Here is a 22347-nt window from a genome sequence, read left to right as displayed (position 1 = left end):
GGGCGAGAGAGAGAAAAGTGAGGCTGCCAGTTCCAAACATTGTCTCTTTTCTCTCTGTCTGATTGTGTGTCCCTAGCTGTCTGTCTTATTTGCTGCTCTCTCTCGCTCTCTCTCTCTTCATCTTCCACATTATGTCCATCTGAGTGGCCGTGCCAGGGTAGGTGGAGAAAACATGGCTCGCCCTGGCCCTAAAACACCTTGAAGACAGGCCACCGACTGCAGACCTGTGTGCACTGGTTGTGCGCTTCAGGCCATAGATTGAGCAAGGGTATGTGTGCCAGTGTGTGTATGACTGTACTGTCAGCCAGCCAGAGCCCCAGATTACCGACGCTCCACTGGCACGTCCCACTTCATCCTTCTCTTCTTGTCACCCCGGCAACACCTCCGCTCCCCGCCTGCTTCCCCCGTCCTCAACTCCTCATCTTCCCCTCCTCCTCCTCTTCACCTCCATCTGCCTCCACTTTTTCCTCCCTTTTTTTTCCTTTGCATAAAATGAGGGAGAGTGTTTATATTTATTTTCATCCATCTCGCAAATCCTTACCAGCAGAGCCCACAGGAGAAGAAAAGATCGTCAATCTTTGCATCTTTATGTGCTCTGATAAAAAGAGACCCATCAGAGTGGTGTGTGTATATATATATATATATATATATATATATATATATATATATATATATGTACACACACACACACAGATACACACAGTCCCCACGGTGCATCCTTGCTCAGATAAAGATAGCCAATCACAGGCGGGGGAGGCAAGAGGTGTGGTGTGGTAATTAACAACACTGGGCCTGGGATTAGCTCAACAGCTCTCAAGAATCATACAGAGCAACAATCAATCAAAATCTTAGATGAATGAAAGCAAAGCCGTTGCTTTCTGCCCCTCTGAAACAGCAATAATGTTTGATTAACATGTTAGATTTAGTCAAGATCGGCACCTGAGAGACCTTCATAAAAAGCAAGAAAAGGTCAAGGCAGCCCTCAGGATGAATATTGCCCTCGAAAAGGAATGCAAGTAGCCAATCTGTGCAATGACATAGAAGCTGCTTTTTTTCTTTTGAGTGTATCTGAGTCTTTTGTTAGGGTTACTGTCTTCCATGATGTACGATGCGATTACTTCATGTCTCCCATAGGATAAAATCATATCGGATCTGACAACTGCTGCATCAAAATAATGTGCAGCAACAGACTGTCGCCATAGCGCCTGCACGACAGCGCAGTATTGTCATCGAAAAATGACAGCTGAAATTAAAATAACATAGTCGTCTGTTTTAATATTATTTTAACATATTATTTAATATATATTTAAAATAAAGCTTATCATTGCAAAAGCATATAACAAAATACTCAAACTTGTGTTTGACATGTAAGTACAAATGTATAAATAAAAATTAACGTATGTTATGTTTAGACTGTCAAATGACAAAGATCCAACAAAATGTTAATACAAATGCGTGAGGCTTAATCTGAACATTTTTAGAAATCTTTTTGTTTCCTTTAAATTCTGTATTCTGTAATGGACTGACTCCAAAACATTGTAACTTTTGTAAATCACCCATAGAACTAACCACATCTTTGGGGATTCCAATCATGCGCTGTTTTCCCCCCACATAGTAACTCTGGCTCTTTGTGTTTTAAAACCACATGTAACAAGCGATGAGCGATATCTGACAGAGAAATGGAGAGACACTGCACATCTTCATAGGTTATCCACTTGTCAATCACGAATTAGACCCGCCCTAAAGTGTATTAGGTCTACTGTCCTTTTTAATTATAATGATAACACATAACAAACACTATCCTTGCTTTGCCCCCACACCACACTCTTGCCCACTACTTCCAAGCACTTTGTTCTCCAGTGTGTGCCTTTTCTCTCGTTTTGCATGTATTCCATGACTTAACTTTTTAAACCTGAAAGCTACACACATTTTTATTGATCCATCTTTTGCAGTAAAAAAAAAAGCACCCCCGAAATGATTATGCAAATCTCGCTAAAGTGACTAAAGTCACAAAAGTTGACACTTCAGGCTTTAAGTTTTTTAAAGCACATGAAGTGGTCCTCTGTGCTAACCACATTGGCATATCTCCACACTTTTCAATTAAGTGTTTGGGATGGTTAGACAAAGGGCAACCCCCCATTATCACTGTACTGAACACCCACAGATAATTTACCCTGTGCAGCGGTACACCTGCTGAGCGATGCAAGGTTAACAATGGCCACATAGGGATTGACAACTGCTGAACACGCAGCTTTACTCCCCGGAGTTCACAGACTAAAACACTTGCACATACATTAAAGTATTCACTGCATTTCCATTGTGCACATGTATGCATTGTATGGGACATGAGTACTAGCGTTCAAGCTCTGTGTTTTTGCCAATGTTGATAAGTGACAGGAAAAAAAAGTGTGTTGTTAACCTAACGCAGAGAGCTAATGCCTTGCAAGGACAAGTAAACAACAAGCAACAAAAAAGCGTATCCTCTACCTTTGAAAAACAACCCTCTATCCACCAAGCAATTTAGCACCAACAAATACATACAGATGAGATATTAATGGCTTACTGCGTCCTCTTTGACCTTTTAATTATTCTGATTTGTGTACAGAGCAAGCGTGCCGTAATTGCATTAGCATCTCTGCAGGTTTACTTAATGTTCCAGTAGAGCGGGAATTGTGATTCAGCAAGCAGATAGGATAACACTCCCTTCTTTTCGTGTACACTAAATGATCAGTGTGTGTGTCTGTGTGTGTGCATGCTCGTGTGACTGCGGTAAATCATCTGAGATTTATTAGCTCAGTTACCACTAGTCAAACCCTCTGACGTGCAATTATGCTCTATCAGCAAATAAATGATTTGGCCATTACAGACCATAATTGGTTATGGAACAAAGGGCCCAATATATTGTCCGTCTCTTTTCCTGATGCTTAACATCTTGTCCTACTTTTTTCTACTCGTATTACCGGAAAACTCTACTTGCCCCCTGTTTGCCCCCCTCTTCCTATTCCCCATTTCCTCTTCTCCTTCCTCTGAGCATTTCCCTAGAGAGGACCCTGGCTCCTTACTTTCTCTTTATCTTCTGGCAAGGCATCTGGAAACCAGCTCTGTCTCCACCTCTCTCGATCACATTCAATCACCCTGATGCTTATTCAGTTCTCTGCCCTATCCACCAACCCTCTTCCTCCCCATCTCCCACCTCCTGTTCCACCCACCCTCCTCTTGGCTTGTCACCAAAGGATTGCTCATAACAATCCTGCATCCTTGTCTTTCTGTCATCTCTCTCCAATTGTTTCCTTCCTCACCATCTTGCCTGTACAAGATTCCTTTTCCTTTTAAATTGCCCCTCTGTCTTAACGAGTTTCTGTTCTAGACTTTGCTGCATCCTTTGTGATATCTGAGTGTACTGCTGAAACTTTTGCAAGCTCTCCTCTGAAGCTGTAGTCAAGTTTGAAGGTGGCAGTCTTCGGGTTCTCATTCTAGTTATAGCTAAACCATACACACTTTTAATCACTTACGGGCTCAGCTTCTGCACCCAAAGATGAACGAATCCCATCCTTTTAAATGCTTTTATGTTTGAATGATTTGATGCACAGAAAGTTCACTGATGCTTTCCTTATAAAATTGTTTATGTACTACCAGAAAAATCCTAATTTCAATGTAGCGAGAAAATGATGACATAATACATGGGCCACTAACTTTTACAGTTCATGAAAACATCTGCTCAGAGTCTGTATGACATTATGAGTGTTGTTACATGCTTACTATCTACCTCACAAGTTAACTGCCTTAACTTGCCTATGTCCTTGGCCAAGAGGACATGCTTCCAGCTTATTGCACTGCACACACCTATAACACAGAACAGCATGCCTAACTGCAATAGCATCACCATGTTAGACCAGAACACTAAACATATGTTTTGGAAATATACCCAGCAAAAGTATATGCAACGCTTTCCCCTTGGTTTCTCAGACCATTATATGAGATTACTGCTGCCAAATACAGGCAAAGACAGAAAACACTCAAGATCCATTCAAAAGTCATTCAGATCTGCGATAACAATTTTGTGAAAACACTTAGAGGCTGTTTTGAGCTCACTGACTAGGAGATATTCTGCCAGAGAAGGGAGCGAGACCTGAACATACTCAATAACTCCTTCTGCCTGTAAATGTCATTCTGCGGTAACGGTGCTATTTCAACTAAACAGGTCAGATCGTATCCTAATAACAACCCCAGAGAGCTGAAAAACAGTGTGAGATCAGAGGGAAGAAATATGCCAATGAACTGAAAAGGCAGCTGAAGCATAAAACAAAGCCAAGGTCTGATACAAAAGTAAAACGGAAGAGAGATTTACCCAAAGACAAGGGATGTGAGGCAGGGCCCCGACACCCGACTTCAGTAACCAAAGCTGTTCGGAAGCCGGCACCTTGATAGAGGTCAACATGCTCAAAAGGAATGAACCCATGACATACTCTACTCTTTTGCCTCAATCCATTTTGAGGACCAGAAGGTTACCCCAAAAAACTGAATTTCAAACCTGTGGCAGTCACCACAGTCATACATGACTGAAGTTGTGGTGGTGATGTGGAGTTTGCCACAGCAGGATCACTGTCTAACTTTTCAAGATACGGTGACTAGAAGCTTCACTCTTGAAACTCAAACCACCTCATGTTGCACATGTGACAGATGAGGGCTCCTGCTCACACAAACAGGAAGAATGTGGATGCCAAGTTTGTCTAATTCCAGGAAAACTCCCTGAAAAAGAACATTAGAAAGTTTAAAGAGCATTGTTACAGGGTCACCTCATACGCTGCCTTTGGACATATGGCACTAATATGGAAAGGCAGGTGATGAACTCTCGCTCACACTCTCACAATCCACTGTGCATCCTGATAAAACATCTCTAAAGTGGAAAAACAAGAAAAATCTCACAAGCAAGCAAAATCATCGACACCACTCTCAAGACCCTCACAGTCACAGAGTAAAAAATAAAGCAGACTTCATCAGAGAGGACCCTCCACCAACCACTTCACCATTCCTTTCAGCTACTCTCATCAGGCAGCACCTCTGGCCAACAGATTCAAAAAACTCTTCACCCATCAACAAGTGCACTCTTCCTTTGTTTACTTGTGCGTGCGTTTATTTCATTTTATTTTGCATGACTTTCAGACATTTGGAATCAAATGGACACGTACTCAGCCTTCATTGCACTTGCACAGTAAGGTAACAAATAGTCAAAAACTTCAGCAACATTTGTTACATGAGGTGAAAATGAAACACAAGAATTTGCATGTGCATCATTTGCACATGTTCAAATGTAAAGCAGAAAAGGTGTTCTGTACACAAGCTAGAACTACTCTCTTTAGGTACACTCCATAGCTTGATGCTTTTAGACAAAGCACAGACTGAGAGGATGTGGGATATGAGTGAAAACCCGCATCACCAAGACATAATTGCTGTGCATGAGCTTGGTATAGGTCTAATAAGTGGAGCTCACCCTGATGCCTACAACTTCTCCCACACTGTAGTTAATTAATTCTATCCTCTCTCTTCCTCTCTGAGAGGGAAAAAGAAAGTAAATGTAATGACAGCACAGCAAAAACAAGTGTAACCTTTTGGGTCAGACCTTATTTTGACAGGGCATGTAAACAGTCTGCTCCACACAAAGATAGAAAGAGGTAGTGGAAGGGAGATGAAACTTGTATCTCTGAGTGAGAGGGTAGCTGAGGAGGAAGTACCTGTGTCATTATACCCCAGCTTGGCCACACAGGACATCTCTGCCCCGCAGGGCCAAGCCATGGCACTGATAAGAGGAAGTCCGGGGGGGTTGAGCCGATAAGAACCGGCTTTAAAAATCGCAGACATTGACAACTTTGAAGAAAATCTCAACAGAAGTGCAAGTGGAAAGAGAGCTAAGAGAGCCAGAGATGGATTTGCTGAGTAAATGGCTGCAAGCTAATCAAGACGCTAACAGTAATGGATAGGCAGGGCTGTGCAGATTGCCTCATTTAAGGACACTTGAGTATCGTTTAGGTAATCTTTCTGATGTCCTTGCAATGAATGGAAGTCACTGACAGAATGGTCAGCAACATGACAAACGCAAAGACATTTCACTTCTTTCCCAAAAAACGACAAGAACAAACAAAGAAACAAACAATCGCCTTTGTATCTTACTGTTCCCTGCAATGGGAGCCAAAACAGTTGCCCTTGGGTCAGCATTCAGGTAACTGACAATGTTTGTGGAGTAGAAATACTGTAGCTTCTTCCATCTCTCACTGAGCCGACATGGAGTCAAGGAAGTAAACTAAACCAGAAAAAACTGAAAGTGTTTCCCCTTCCTTTGATCCTCAGCTGGAGGCACGATCATCAGCGACCCTGAACAACCTCTATTGGGATTCTAGCTCTCTTCTACACTGACTCTTGTATAGCTGCACTTACTTTTTACCTAGTTTTTAGGTATCCTATCCCTTCAGTGACTTTGTCATTCAATATATTTTCACGCATCTATTTTCTATCTCTTCTCATCCCTGACAGCATCTAGGTTTTGTACCTACCCTCCTTCCCTCAATACCACTCAGAGGATCTCTCAGTGGTGTTGTTGACTGTACTATGGCCCACACCGCAGTAATCCAATGTTATTGGGGTGCTATAACTCAGTTTTATGTGATCAGGAACCTCACAGCCCTGGCTTCTGCACCTTATGACAAATGACCCAAGTCAGACATATCACCAATGAGTCAGTCAAACTGAGAGGCACTGGTAAAACCAGCTTTTGAAGCCATTTGTATTTCTGCTTTTTCCAGGCTTGACTGTATGTTGAATGTGTGTCAGCCAGCGTTCATCACTGTGTGGGTGAGTTTCTCCATCAGCGAAGAGTCAGCTCTGCAGAGCAGCATTAACATTAGATGTGATCAGACCGCAAGGAATTCAAAACAGACAGCGGAGACGTGTCGGGATGTTTTCTTTTTAAAATGCCACAGTGTAAGAGCATGAGAGAATCATGGCAGTGTCTGTTTAATCTGCTCTCTCAGAGGGAAATGTCTGTCAAAATTTCCTTCCATTTGTCTAAGTGCTTTCTCAACAGTACACTGCAAGCAAATGAAGACAGGCATTCGAATGCTGCTTGTTGGATCGTGTACTAAACCGAGTAAGAAGACCTCGGTTTTTGTTTATGATCATTTCTTATCTAACCGTTCTGTGACAGGAAAGCAAATAGCATTGGTTAGATTTTATAAAATAAAAACCGCTAATACCCTTTTACAAACAACAACCATGTCATTTGACCTTGTATGCATCTGTCTCTGAGAGAAAATAAAGAGCAGTCATAGATTTGTGCTGTTTGCTTCAGTTTGTTATTTGAAAGGAAATCTGTAGCTCTTTAGAAGAGACTATAAAAAGCTGTCAGAGACGTTAACTAACTCTAGTCCACACTGAAACAAAAGACAATGTAACCTACATATCATACCTCTGCAACTGACCCCAAATAAATCTAAACAGTCTTGTTTCCTCTGCAAGAGGGCTCGCAGCCACAAAAAAACGAGGTCCTTCTGTATGTAAAAAAAACTCAGAGAATACTGCGATAATAGAAAGTGAAAAAAAGGGGGAAAAAATACAAATGAGCTGCTAATTATGCACCAGAGTCCCTCTAAGTATGTGAAAACCTAACTGTTAAAATAAAGAGTCTTTTCTCAGCAAATGGTACTTTCAAAAACCAATTTGCTCATGGATTTTCGTATGATTGTTTTTAAACATCAATACATTCTTGAATAAAAAAAATAACAATAAATCAGATACACCACTATCACAAAGGCTTCCAAATATAGGCAGGGCTTTACATTAATCCCGTTGCTGTACTACATCAGCAGTTCTGTGAAGGTGCCCTCTCAAGGTCTATCCATCAATCGTCCGTCCCCGATGACCGCCTAGTTCTATGACGAGAAAGAGCGCAGTCTTCATTCTTCAAAAACTCGGTAAAGGCTGTGATTGGATGAGTGTCTAAAGACAGCAGTCATGTGTTTTCGTCTGTGTATGAGACAGCTTCTCTTCGTCCACGTTTTTCGAGAAATCTTGCACAAAATCCCAAATAGGCATTAAAGTTTATTAAATATGCAGAAGTTAGACTAAAAACACATTCACTTCAGCATCAATGAAAAAAATGGAGCCCAGTGTCCTGTGACGTCTTAAGCAGCTTTTAATGACTGTAAGAGAGTGCGCATGGGACCTCTGGCACAGTGGATAAATTAGCATTCAGCACTGGAGGACACAAAGACTCAGTCAGGTCTGAAGGAGATCTAAAGGGAGTAGGCCGGCCGTTTCAACAGTAAGCTGGACAACTATGTGACATATTGATCGGATATTGGCTACGCAGTACTGCACTTGAGCTCCATCACCATCAAGGCTGCACTCTGTCACTCCCCCTTTTCAGCTGTTAATTTGTTGCACCCTGAATTTTAACATTATGCCCTACACTCTGGCAGCTATCACATTCAGGAGAAGACCACTACATCAAACTGCAGCTATGACGACAGGAATTTTAACTACACCGGAGAGGGGAAATTAGAAGTGCTCAAACACACACTAATGTTTTTGGGCATCAGTGTGTGCGTACCTGGACTTACATTCGCTGACTCCATACAGTATTATTAAAATCTCTCCTTGTGTTATTACCCTCAACCCACCTTTCCTGCTCTGTTTTAATGTTCAACTTAAACACATTCATCAATCATTTAGCCTATGCTTTGATACTGATGTGCTGAATTATATTATTAATATTTCCAGAGAGGCAAATTATGAGCACTTTGTATTTAAGAGGCTTTACGGCTTCAGCAAGCAGTTTTTTAACTACCCAGCCTTATCAGTGGAAATCCAGACGTCCTTGGAAGAAAGAAAACAAGGTTCTGCTGACAGTGAGATGAGAGTTTCACCAGTCTATTCAGCTCTTATCAGGTGGTTTTACAATGTAAAAGTGAAGTTTCTGTAAAGTTTTGATTCGTGGATAATCTGTGTGCAGAAGAAGAGACAGTATCACTAATGAATCCACTAATTGGCTGTTTAATTGGCTGCAATTAGAGAAATCTGTATCAAATAGCAAGTTAAAATAGCAGTAATAAGCTGCCATATCTGTCAAATCCTGCTGCAAAATTGTAGAATACTGTATAAATGAGCTTGCAGTAATAGAGGGGTAAAAAGTGGCTGTGCAACAGGAAAAACACAGCAACATAATACTAAACCACTACTTGTGTGCTTTATATGAATGCACCTCTCATCCGATTTTGTCCACGAGGGATTGAAATTTGTGTTTTATGGAGGTATTCAAGGATTTATGCTTGGTCTCTCAACTCAACAGGGCAGCTCTGGGTCTTCTGGGGGCCTTTCATGAAATTTAATTTGGGCTCTTCATTCCTGGCTCTGTGTCAACCATCAGCACACACCCACATCGGTACATCTGCAAAGCATGAGTCAGATTCAGGCAACATATGCTCGGGTATCAAGGTGAGATAAATAACACCGTATACTACAATCACAAAGAGATTATAGTTCAAAAATGTTTGATTGTGAAATGAAACATGTCTTAAATAATTTAATCTTGTACGCTCGATTTATTAACTTAATCAAAGCAGCCTAATATATGATTAAATTAGCTGTAAAACATTTGTCTGTTTAATCACATTTATCAATCACTGGTTTAATGATAACTGTCAACACCACAACTATGATCGAATCGTAATTAAAATGTTGTGTATGAGTACCGCTGTTATATTTATTGCAAAACTAAAGCTCACTATTGGTAAGGTAAGGTAAGGTCAATCAAAATCCCATTTTTAAGTCATGCTGCAAACAGTCTCACCCTATAAACTAATGCCAAAACAGGTGTTTTCTAACTTTATTATAATGGAGTCAAGAACTCTCTAAATTAGGACTTCTTAAGAGTTTTAAGAGTCTGTTGTGATAATGGAGAGGAAGCCATAGAGACTGCTGTAATGCTTCATGAGCCAGTCTCTCTTATTATAGAGAGCCAAGCTGATAGACAACATTTGGATAAATAATACTCTGAAAACCAGGCATAATTAGATATTACAGCTCAGTTTCCCCAAACATGGATTAAGCGTAGAGTTGGACTAAAAATACTTTTCCAGTAGCAATCTCCATCAAAGTTTTCTAGACTAGGTTTAATCCAGGTCTGGGAAACTGGCTGAAAATGGTTTATTATAGTAGCTTAATCACAGCTGATGGCAAAGTAGCTCCAGCTGCTCACACTCATCAAAAACGTCCCACAACCCTGGACCCACATCACACACCGGTTAATAAAAGGGGTAGAAACAGAAAAGATTATCACTTTTGTAGATATTACCTCATCTCATGAGGTAACCATGAGCACAGTGCATGCTGTTATGCAAGTAAACAAATGCTTGACTTCATGAGTCTTTGTTTTATTGATTTATCTTTGCTGTCGCTTTGATGCGTTACTACTTCAGCTTTCAGGAGGCAGTCCTATATAAAACTGTGTATTTTTGATAAATATACTGATTACTAATAGCACTTTATGACCAAAAACAAATAAGGATTTCAAATGTTTTCTGTTTTTTTTTTTCTAAAAACCAAGACATTGCAATTAAAAAAAATCAAGTCTGACAGATAAACTATACAATACTGACACGCTTTATGTTTCTTAGACTGTTCAAAAGAATACACTTACAGTATATATCAATACATATGCTTATATCGGCTGATATTACCTCAAACTACAGAGTGAGAAATTAGCAGCTATAATACATGCAGCTGCATGTTCTAAAGGCAGACGCACCGACATCATTAATGCAGGAACACTGACTCGTATAGGGAGTCTGTACGCTGTGTGTGAGGAGGTCAGGGCTGCTGTTGCAGAAAGCATCAGTGTGGGCAGAGCCTTTCTCCTGAGCTACTAGCTGTCTGCATCTACCAGCAACTGTGAGAAGAGCTCTATAGCTTCACAGCATAAGACTTGAGCTTGCAATTAACAGGAAAAAAAAGCTCACATTTTAATGCTACAGTCAACAGCTTGGCTGTCCGAGTGTTTTTCTTTTTACAAAAAATAAATAAATCATTTTGCAGCACGAATCAGTCCACATTCAACACCCTGATATATTAAGGATCTTGCATATGCTTTCATTGGAGCATTAAAACTGTACGGGAATGGAACTGTTCTAAACTTACTCAGTTATATTTGCAAATGGATAAACACACACAAACACACACGAACATGAACACTGATCCAAGCAAGCATTCATCAAAGATCAAACTACGGTTTTGTTTTTCCTGAGATACTGTTTTAAGCTCTCGGATATGTTGGGTCCCAGGGGATTTTTAGAGCTGCCTTCTCAGCTAGTAATAAGTTCATGCACATGTCAGTGATGATTATTTTGATCTTTTTTTTCCTTTTCCTATTTTCATGACACTTCTATTTATTTTATAAAAAGACACATAACTGAAGATTTTACTATTATTCCAAAACAGCGAAGAGAATCAAAGGAAACTCCCCTGCTAACAGGTGGGTAAGGAACAAGTAATCCTGACCTCTGTCAAGGGAGACGTGTGGATTTACTGCTTTAAGCCTGACTGATCCACGAGGCACTCCTAGCCTTTATCTAAAACCCTACTTTTAGTTGTAGCCTAGCCCTAAATAGATGGAATCATTTGCACTCCATAAGCCTAGCTTGCTAAAGTCCAAAGTCCAAGCAGTTTAAGGAAGGAACTGCTGTTGTAATATATATAATGCCAGATTTGAAAAGTAATCAGTCAAACATACCCCACAAGCTTTTGCCAGTGACTTGGAATATTTGGAAGTTTTGTTTCCATTTTTTTTTCCTTTGAGATAATTCATACACAGAATTAAAGACACCTCAATGTCACCCATGGCATTGGATTCAGCATTTTTAGAACTTGAGTGTTAGGATTTTGGCTCCTGCCATATTGGCTTTTTTGGAGCTTTTTTGGAGCCCTCCACAACAGTCCCACTTTCTCCTCTGGCCCCTTGAGAAAATGAATCGCCCATCCCTGCCTTACATGGATGAAAGGATGGAGTGCAAATTTATCAGCTGATGCAAATAAGCTTGGTTAGCAATAAACAATATGGGATGCAACATGGATGTAATATCAGCTAAATAGTAATGGACTAATAACATACTAGAATTTCACTCACGAAAACTGAAGCACAAACTTCTTCTACCCTGTACGACAGAGCAAGCCTTAACATTAGTCAGATAATCCATTAAGACAGGCAACAAATGCATACACACACACGCTCAGTGAAGAAGTTGAGTTTAGTGGATGAGGTCTAGCAGACTCTGAGGCTCCAGTTACCTGTTAGGACACGTATCAATCACTTGGCCACACCCCTAACTTAATTATGCATCAACCCTACTCGGTTCCAGAAACCATTTCCCTATTGGTTGAACACAGCACTTTCTGCCAGCCATGCACCCGAGTCATCTCACAGTCAGTCTCCACAACATCTTAACATCTTTGCTACTACTTCGCATCTCTTTCACAACACTGCTTCACTGAAACCATTCGCAAAGCTGTAAATCACAATTAACAGCACAACATAACTGATAAGTGCTGTGGTGTCAGTGGTCTCTCACTCAATTAGACTGTTATGTAATTGAGTTGTTTTTATTACTGGACTGGAGAGAAGCAGTCTGTTGTATAATGGCATACAAAAATGAAATATGAATACGGCATTGTATATCCAACGCCATATTCATGGCTGTTATTTTTGGGCCTTGAGACCACGGTGAAAGAAAAGAAACTGGTGGAATGGTGGAACAGATCCTTAGAAAAAGTTCCTGATAATAAAATTCCATGTAGATTAATATAAATTAATTGTGCTGTACCGACACAGCAGCCGACACCTAAAGCAGATCTGTCATGCTTTATTTGAAACAGATGATAACAGTGTAAAAGATTGTAACTCCAACATACAACTGCACAAAAAACAAAACTAAGGTTGAAACAAAGGTCATATTTGTGTAACTCACCACCACCAAGACACCTTAATATGAACAAATTTCCGCCAGTGTCTAACATTCATCATCCTTTGGCCATCTACGCTGTTTGTAAGACATATTTAATGGGCTGCAATCAGAAGCAGCCATCTATTCTGTTTAATCCCGCTTTCAGGTGCTGCGATTCCTCATCTGTCTTCATAAAGTCTACTGGTCCCTGTGGGACCCTGATGAACCCTGATAGGGTGGTTCACCTGACAGAATATCAAACAGGACATGTGATTCCTAGGATATTGCAGAGAAGCTATTGTCCTGGAGCTGACACGTTACAGATCCACGCATGTGATTCAGAAGCAATAAGGATGCACAAAACAGCATTCATGTGTTTCTGTATTTTTTTTTTTACCTGGAACACCAATGCAGGTATAATCAAATCCAAATTCTTCAGGTCAGTTGAAAGACTTGCCATTTGCTTTATTTGTCTCTTCTACTTGACTACACATCAGTGTCACTGGCAGAACAAATTAGGGAGCGTGCAGTGTGTGCTGAATGAAAACAATGACCGTGAGAGTGAAATGGAGGCAGGAGTAAAAGGCAAGACATTTAACATGGTTGAAAAGAGATGGAGCACACATCAAAAGAAAGATTTGTACAAATGAGGGATAAATGAAAAATTGAAGGAAAAAAATGTATCATGTAAACTGTGAGGGAAAGAATAGAGGGAAACAGGGAGTCTAGGTCTGGGTGTGACCCCTGTCAACTGGTGACAGTTTAGAAAAAGAGTCGGAGCATGTTCCCCTACCACCTTAACATCACATGACGACAGCTCGTGCAGTGACTACAGTTCAAGGTTAATACAGTGAGAATCACACAAATGAGCCCCCGAACTTAAGACCTGTTCACAACAGTTTAGTGGAAAAGAAAGCCAAAACATCATACTCTCATTGCCATACTGACTTTCTTGGCTCCGTCTTCTACGTATGTGCATGTCTGAATTTTTTTTCCTCTTTCAGGGATGATGGAAGAGTGTGAATGTGTCAAAGGGACACAGGACCAGACACCCATGGGAGAAACATTCAATCCTGTCGCACTGCCAGAGGGAGACAACAGGAAAGCACTCTCTACCCTCAATCAACCCCTCCCCTCCACCATCCCAGCACTTTCCAGCTCTTGGCCTTTCCCTTTTGTGCATCTGAGTGATAGTGATAATGGCGGGCTGTCTGTCACGCAAAGTCTGACCCAGATTCACTCTCTGAGAAGAACAGCGAGTGGAATGATGGGGATATCTTAGTCCTGTACCCATAGGATTGATCCTCCCCAGTCGGAACTGTTGGCCTGGAAGACAAGAATGAGCAGGAGAATGCAAAGCCAAGGGCGTACGCTAACCGGCATCTACTACTGGATTCCAATACAAACCCACAGCAGCCAACTCATTAGGCCAGCAACCAGCAGCAGGGTGTCAAGTTCTTCATAGACAGCTCCATGAAATAAAGGCCACTGAAACCTACTGGGCTGTGGAGGGCAAAACGAAAAGAAAAAAAAAAATAAAACTGAACTTTAAAGCATACTTTTAAATGTGATTTATGATAATGGAAAAAAAAGTCAACATTTGTGCCAATCAGAGACAATCCCCTGTGGCTGTGTGCACACACTGTTGCATGGATACAGCTACACAGGGCGGTAAGAGAAATCACAGAGATCCGGATGGGTGGAGACCGAGCACACAAAATGGCTGAAAGGGAATCTTAGAAATTAAGGCTATTTTCTGCTGGCTAATTGTTCAAACTCAAAATGTAATTGTGATGTTTGTAAGGAGATAGTGACCGGGGAAAGATCACAATGTTTACTGATTAATCAGCCTTGTTCAAGTGGTTATTTTTAATGTTATTTTTAAAACAAAGTTGTCAGACTTACATTATCTGCCATCAGCTTAAACTGAACTAGATTAATCTAAACACACTGTTTAAATATTGGGTTCAAACTCACCCTTATCCTTCTGGAAGATCACAGCATGAAGTGTATGGAGATGTCTAACTGATGCTTTGGAAAGTTTAAGAAATGCTTGTACACAGATACCCAATTTCATGTCATTATGTCACAATAATTCAGATGTTCTGATTGAGTATACTGGCAGCATTAAGCTCAGCGGGGCTTGTTTGTTAATTAACACGTGACATGGACATCTCCCCATCAACTTTGTTATCACCCTATCAACGCTGAAATCTGCAGGAGTGGCTTATTAAGATCAAACAGGTGAAAATAAAAATGTAAAAAGCCAATTAAAATCTCGACGAGTGTTTCCCATCTTACAGTCTCATGAATATCCCGTTCAGGAATCAACCACAACATCTTTTAAAAACAGGATGTAAATTTTAACTGTGAGAATGGTTTTTCGCTACTTGAGGCCCCGGTCACACAGTCCAGCTGATGAACTCCTGGCAGCCACTGGCTGTTAGGGAAAAATAAGTATTCTTTGGCAAGTTGTGAATATTTGCTGAAAGTTGCTGTGAACAAGATTGCTAAGATTCAGAGCAGGGTTAAAGACCGGTCAATTTTTCCCTTTCACTAGGGAAAAATTTGTATTTTTCAGCCAGTTGGTGAGCGGTTGCTGGCACTTGCTAGGTCACACTGGTTGCAAAGAGGCATATGGATTTGCACCTAGCAGAATGATGCAATCAAGAGAATACCTCCGGTTTTGTAAAGTTAATTATACAATCCAAATAAGCATGAAATAATAGCTTTCTAAACAGAGACATTCACTGAAATCCATAATTTTCCCTTTCTTTATATCTTATGAAGATCATGTCTTTATAACTCTTTTTAAACGTCTTTATGTTTGCACATTGCTTCGACTCCACACTCAAACTGTTTTTAAATTGCACTCCAAGAACAGAAAAATGAAAACTTTCGCACATTCAAAGTTACCAAAACCTCTTAAATTATAACTTGCTTTGAATATCACCTGGCAGTTCATTATTTGTTGCTCTGAACAGAATTCGTGCTGTTTGGAATTCCACTAGATCTGCAAATTTCAGTGTAATAGTGAGTCTGTATGCTCCCTATAACCTGCATTGTCGATGATGTGAACTACTTTTTTTTTCAAAGTGAGAGCATTCTTTATCTCCAGTATGTGTTGCCCTACTAGTTTCACTACCGCTCGTTTGGAACAAGTCGACGCCAACGGGTGATTACGGCAATTTGCTAGTGACTAAACCAATAACACACCCTCTTTGTGACTGATTTCACCTGGCACCAGCACACAACCTCCACAACCACTCGCCAGCCAAGAATACACATTTCCAATTGGTCTCCAGGCCCGTGTGACTGAGGTCTAACGTGGCAACTTTACAGGGACATGAGGAAGAAGACTGTAGCTCCAAAAGCAGGAAGAATCCCAAGAAAAATGAATGCTAATAAAGATGCAGTTCTTATCTGAGTTAATGTGTTTTGATTCAGCTGGACCTCATTTTTTCAAGAACACCTGAACCTCCATTCATCCATTCTCTTCCACTTATCTAATTCACCGTCGTTGTAGCCTATTCTTGCTATCATAGGGCAAGAGGCAAACAACCATCCACACTCACATTCACACCTATGGGCAATTTAGAATCACCAATTAACCTAACCCCACTAACTGCACGCCTTTGGACTGTGGGAGGAAGCCGGATTACACAGAGAGAACTCACACAGACACAGGAAGAACAAACTCTACATAGAAAGTGTGGATTCGAACCCAGGACCTTCTTGCTGTGAGGCAACAGTGCTTAAGCTCAATCGCTTAATTCACCTCTTAGGAAAAGTATCCCTGAATAGTACTTAGCATAACATTTAGAAAGGTCAAACATCCATATGCCAAAAGTCAAGAACATGTTTGAGCATTCAGCCTCTTCGCTTTCTTACATGACATTCATATCCTAGTCGTAGTTTCCTTTGTTTGTCAATTCCCTTTTTACCAAATAGTGTGGCAAATAAAACTGTACGCATAAGTCATTAACAACCACACAACCCATTCACTAAGGTTTAATTTATTTAAAAGCTAAAGTAAAGTGCCCTTGCTCACTTCTTCTGAAAAAGGATGGTATTACTTTTCAATATATCCTTTCAAATTGGCCAATAATACGTTTTTACGATGGAGAGCATGAGCTACAATACTATTATTCACTAAAGGAAAAGGTCTGACGTTTTCGCTCGCTCACTCAGTTTCAATGCTCTCTGCTTCTCTCCCTCTCCCTGCGTCCTTCATGTGTCCTTGCGTGACAGTGCAACCGCAGTGTGCTTCACCGTTTCTGTGGGAGGCATCTCTGGGATCCCAGTGTGTGGGAGAGGACTTGTGCCTGGCTCCCCATCTTTCTGTCGCTTATCTCAATCATGCACACTCCTGCCATCCCTCCTACTGCCTCCCAATCTCTCTCTCAGCTGTCACACAAAGCCCTGCTTCACTTTGTTTCTCACACAAAGGTGCATTTCTCAGTCTGTCACCAGGATAATGACTGGTGGGGAAGTGAGGCATTTGTTTTCTTAATTCCTCCAAAATCTTTCTGAAAACCACTTTGACAGCTCTGTCATCAGTGTGACAGGCAGGTTGTTTAGGTTAACATAGGGTAACCTGTTCCTCCTCACAGGGTATCCTCTCGTGACAACCTTTTCAGCTGCATTAATTATAATGAAATAAATAATTTAACATAAAAATATCTCAAGCTGTCAATACAAGCTGCCAAAAATGCAGGACAAAATCCTGCTACTCAAATCATCAAGGGTGATAATCATGATTAATAATTGTCATAATTATCATCCAACAAAATAAGCAGGACTATCGAGCAAACACACGTACATATACACACTTGGATTTTCTCTATCCCGGCTCGTAGCTGCAGAGAATTTCTCCTGATTGAGAGTGCTACAGTGCCAGAACTAATTAACAGCATTTGATTGTCTTGCCGCAGAGGTGGAAGTCATTACCATCATATTTCCCTGTGTATGCAGAATATAGTGCTTAAAAACTCCAGCAGATGTTCACAATGTGGACGCTCTGTGGGTGAGCTTAATATCCATCTATATTCCATCATCATACTGAATCATACTGGAAAAAAAAACATGACATCAGTGCTGGTCCAGTTAAACATTTGGAGTGTGTGCACGCACAGGAAGACATCAGCTCAATCTCTCCTTTCTACCTACGTTTTGACGCTTTATTATCATCATGATAACAGTGGAAGGAATGTGCCTTGCGATCTTTTTTTTCTTCCATTCTTTGCATTAGTCAGTGGTTTTCTATTGCTTCAAAATCTTTTGAATGTTTTGAATGGGATGGAGCAGCCTAATTAGCCTTCCTGCCTATACAACCCTGGCCTCTGGAACAGAGGGAGGTAGACAGAGACTCTAAAAGGGAAGGAAGGAAAACAGGAAGTTTTGCCTTCTTTTTCCATTCTTTCTCCACTGATGAATCACAGCTTGGATTTTTACAGCATATCCCCTGTTCACCCCCACTCAAGCCTCAAATTATTCTAGCGGACATCAAATGAGCTCCGTAGCTCACACAGAAAGCTGCCAGAGCATAAAAGACCACACCAAATCCAGACACACAGACAGTAATGGTAGAAGCACGGAGGACTATGAATACAGGAGCAAAGAGAATCCAAAAGCAAAAACTGTTTCGCACTACACACTGCTGTGTGAAATGGTATCTCGGGCTCCACTTGACAGACAAAGTAGGTCTGAATGATTTATGAGCGACAACAAAGCTTGCCAGTTGTTTGTTTTAGATAAATGCTACACAAAGCAAAAACTAACAAACGTGATGGCAAACAAAGAAAGACGAAAGTTTTCTGGCCAAAGAAAAAAATGCACCTAGATTTCCTGAGTTTCAGAGTACTCTTGATGAAGTGGTACAAAGTTCAAACCCACAGGCTGTTTAAGCCTTGGCGCAGGTAGGGCTTTCTGCAGCAGTGCAACAGATCCAAAAAAATAAATAAATAAAACTTTTCAAAAGCAAGAGCTGAATTCCTCTCAGAAATTCAGCTCTGAAGCTGAACCCGCTTACCTCCTCCAACAGCATCCATGGGTCCCAGCACTAACACCTGGCCAACTGCCCGCCCATCAGGTGTGAACACCTGGTAGTCCTCACCAAACATTCCCTCCCCCTAGTCTGCCAGCAAACAGCCTCTATCCATCCACTAAAGCTGCTCAGCTTTACTCAGCTCAGCGGAAAACCTGTAAGATCAACTGAGTGATGCATCACAGTACTATACTGTACTTTAATGTAATCTTCTGTATTCAAAGTGTACAACACCACTTCCCTCCCACAGTAACATTACGCCTCAATGATTATGACTTTAAAGGACACTGAAGTTAGAGTATGACAAAGGCCTAAATAGGGTAGCTGACTGATAACATAGTGAATGTGCATAATAGGGACTAACAGCACCTCTTGCTCTCTTTTACTACTATACAGTCTTTCAACATCTGTGCTCTTCATCAGCAACATGCTTATTCACAGTCAGGATCGGAGACAAGCGCTCGGGGCTGCAGAAGCACTTCCCCTTTCCTCTGCACTTTCTCTCTGCCTTGATCTACCCTCTTTCCATCTCTGCCTTTCTCTGTCTGAAAGGTTTCTGTGAAAGGCCCAAGATGAAAGGCTGCCCTCAATGGGAGCGTGATTGCAGAGACAGTGCTGCCGGCACAAGGTGCTACCAGAATTGCTCACTCAGAATTGCTCCGCCCTGCAAAGATGCACACCGCCACTGTCCAAAGTTTGTGCATGTGCAACAGCAGAAAGATGTTCCCCTTAACAGCCTCTAACTCAAAAAGATTTATCCCAGCAGTGTTCAGACAACATGTGTGTTGTGTCACACGGAGAGGATGTAATGTGCAATGACACGCACACACACAGAGGGGAAGCGCTATAAGATAAATACTAGCTACACCTTGTAACATGTAGATAGATCTACTGCATTATATCTGCTGCTTTCTGTGACAATGCGATTTGTTTCAGAATATTCACACAGCATGCACATGCACAAAAATAGACACTTTTTGTGATCTGCTGGGTTTCTAATCTGATAATCTAAGAGCAAAAGGCCTAGAGACTTGTGCGGGGAACAGCCAAATGTCTGCTCATGTAAAGATGAATTCTTGGAGAGAAAGCGGGGCACATTAAACCATGAGTGCTAAAAAGGTAAAACTGTACAAGAATGAGAGATGGACAGAACTCTAGACAGGAAAAATCTATATTTACGTCATTCTGTGTTGACAGGAAATTATCCAGGATATTAAAATCTATTGAGACTTTGAACACCAATTTAAAACATATAAGTTTATGTGTATATGCAAACGTGATTCACTTGGAATAACTTCAGTTATAACCCAGTTATAACCCTCAGTCTCAGACTATGAAGGGAAAGATACTCAGGAATGCTAAATCATACATTTACAGTAACAATTTAAAGAGAACCTACATGTAAATACAAATAGATCACTAAACAACAAACAAAAACCACATAGAAGAAGCGAGAGTCCTCCTGTAAATGCCTTGGATACAACAATAGTGCACCGTTGTCTGTTCTATAATAAGCAGGACTGCAGATCAATAATGCAGAGTGATGTTGCTGTAATGTGACCAGAAGCCTACTTTTCCTCTCATATCAAGATAAATACAAAAAGATGTGAAATCTGATATTACGCTGCATGTGTACAAAAGGCCTCGTCACCAAAGGCCTCGTACCAAATTTAAGAGAGACGATTGACCCTCTTAATCCCAGAAATAATATTAAAACACACACACACACACACACGCACACATAGATGTAACCCCTAAACCTATTTTATATATACCCACAAGAGAAAACAGAGGATTTTCAGTTCAGTTCTACCAGAAGCTCCTCTCATGTCCCCTCCACCACAAAATTACCAGTTTTATGGCTACAGTCCAATTAAAGTGATTATGTGTCAGAGAAGAAAGAGTAATATGATGATTATGATAATGACAGATGCGACACTTTGTGAATGAGCCACAGGTGCAAAGCTAGACCCAGGCACAGCCATCCCAAATAGGAGATTTTGTAGAGCCAGTAACCGTACAGGGTAAAGAGGTGAGAGATAAAAAGCCAACCCTTCAACTTGCAGAGACGGTAATTTATGTGGAAAGAATTTACAGGTGTCACAGCCCAATATCTCTTAACGGCTCTTTGGCTGATTTAAACAGAAGCATTGGGGCTGATACTAGTCCCTTCAAATTAAGTGGTCTACAGGGATTGAGCAGTGAATGGAATTCATTATGTTGGTTGACGGCTGTGATGTTAATTTAAGCAAAGATAACAGAAAAGTAACAGGATATAGAGAGAAATGTCCTACGACCAGACCACTGTTTTCCCCTTTCACCTTATCCCCTCAACTGGTCACAGCAGATGGCTACCCATTTTTTGAGCATTTTAGCCTATAGTATACAGCGATGATTGTTGGTGTGAACTGGTGCAGACCAATCCCCCTTCCTTCCTTGTCTTTCTCCCCATTGCCAACAGCATGTTGTTGTTACTAATCAGTATAATCGGAGAAATGGTGTACTAAATGTACAGTAAGTGAATATCCGACCTGGAGAATTTAGGGCTAACATTTTCAGTCATCAAAATGACAAAGATACAAAAATGCCAGTCTAAATAACTTAAGATTAGCTGTACAATTAATAACTTAATTGAGTTTAAACATCATGAAAACTGTGAAAAATCCTAGGTAATCGTTTTCAGATAAACCAAAAAAATCAGAAATTTTCTTGGATTGTATTTAATACTTGGATAAAAACAATTTGCAGCCTGAAGTCTAGAACCCTTGAACATCACCACGGGCTGTGGTTTCTCCCTTGAGATATTGTGCCCAACCTTTACACTACAGGCACTTTCAGTTGCAGCTCGTGTATGAGTCTCTCTGGATTCTGTTTCAAAGCATGCTATACTGTGTTGAGATCAGGTTACTGACTTGGCTATTACTTGGCTTGAAGAATATCCAATTTCTTCACCTTGAAAACCCAAGGTTGCTTTTGCAGTATGCTTTGGGTCATTATACATTTGCACTGTGAAGTACTGTCTAATCAGGTTTGCAGCATTTACATGAATCTCATAGTGTATTTCACAATTCACCCTGCAGTCACACTATCAATAAACACTAGTGGCTTAGTTTCACTGACAGTCATACATGTCAATGCTATAATGCTAATATAATTTAAAAGATAATGCATTATGCTTTGAATTATGAGTTTTCATGTGTTTCTTTCCTCTTCTATACTTTTCTCTTTCCTGCTCAAGTTCATCTTGATTTTATCTATCCAAGGACTTTTTTCAGACCACTGCATGCTCTTTTAGATTTTTTCTAGCAAAGTTGA

At 40.7% G+C, this 22347-nt stretch overlaps 1 protein-coding gene across 6 annotated transcripts in view; it reads right to left on the bottom strand.

The window, feature by feature from the left end:
* Positions 1 to 19168, bottom strand: part of srcin1a (SRC kinase signaling inhibitor 1a) — a 91535-nt gene extending 72367 nt beyond the window's left edge. For all 6 annotated transcript variants that reach the window (XM_063472214.1, XM_063472217.1, XM_063472215.1 and 3 more), the window contains exon 1: positions 19018 to 19168. In XM_063472214.1, the coding sequence (XP_063328284.1) occupies positions 19018 to 19108 (91 nt within the window). In that variant the 5' untranslated portion in view covers positions 19109 to 19168. The remainder of the gene's footprint in view (positions 1 to 19017) is intronic.
* Between the last annotated feature and the right edge of the window lie 3179 nt (positions 19169 to 22347).

Source organism: Pelmatolapia mariae, linkage group LG4 (assembly GCF_036321145.2).
Source record: "Pelmatolapia mariae isolate MD_Pm_ZW linkage group LG4, Pm_UMD_F_2, whole genome shotgun sequence".
Lineage (NCBI taxonomy): Eukaryota > Metazoa > Chordata > Actinopteri > Cichliformes > Cichlidae > Pelmatolapia > Pelmatolapia mariae.
This window is presented reverse-complemented; position numbering and strand designations above follow the sequence as displayed.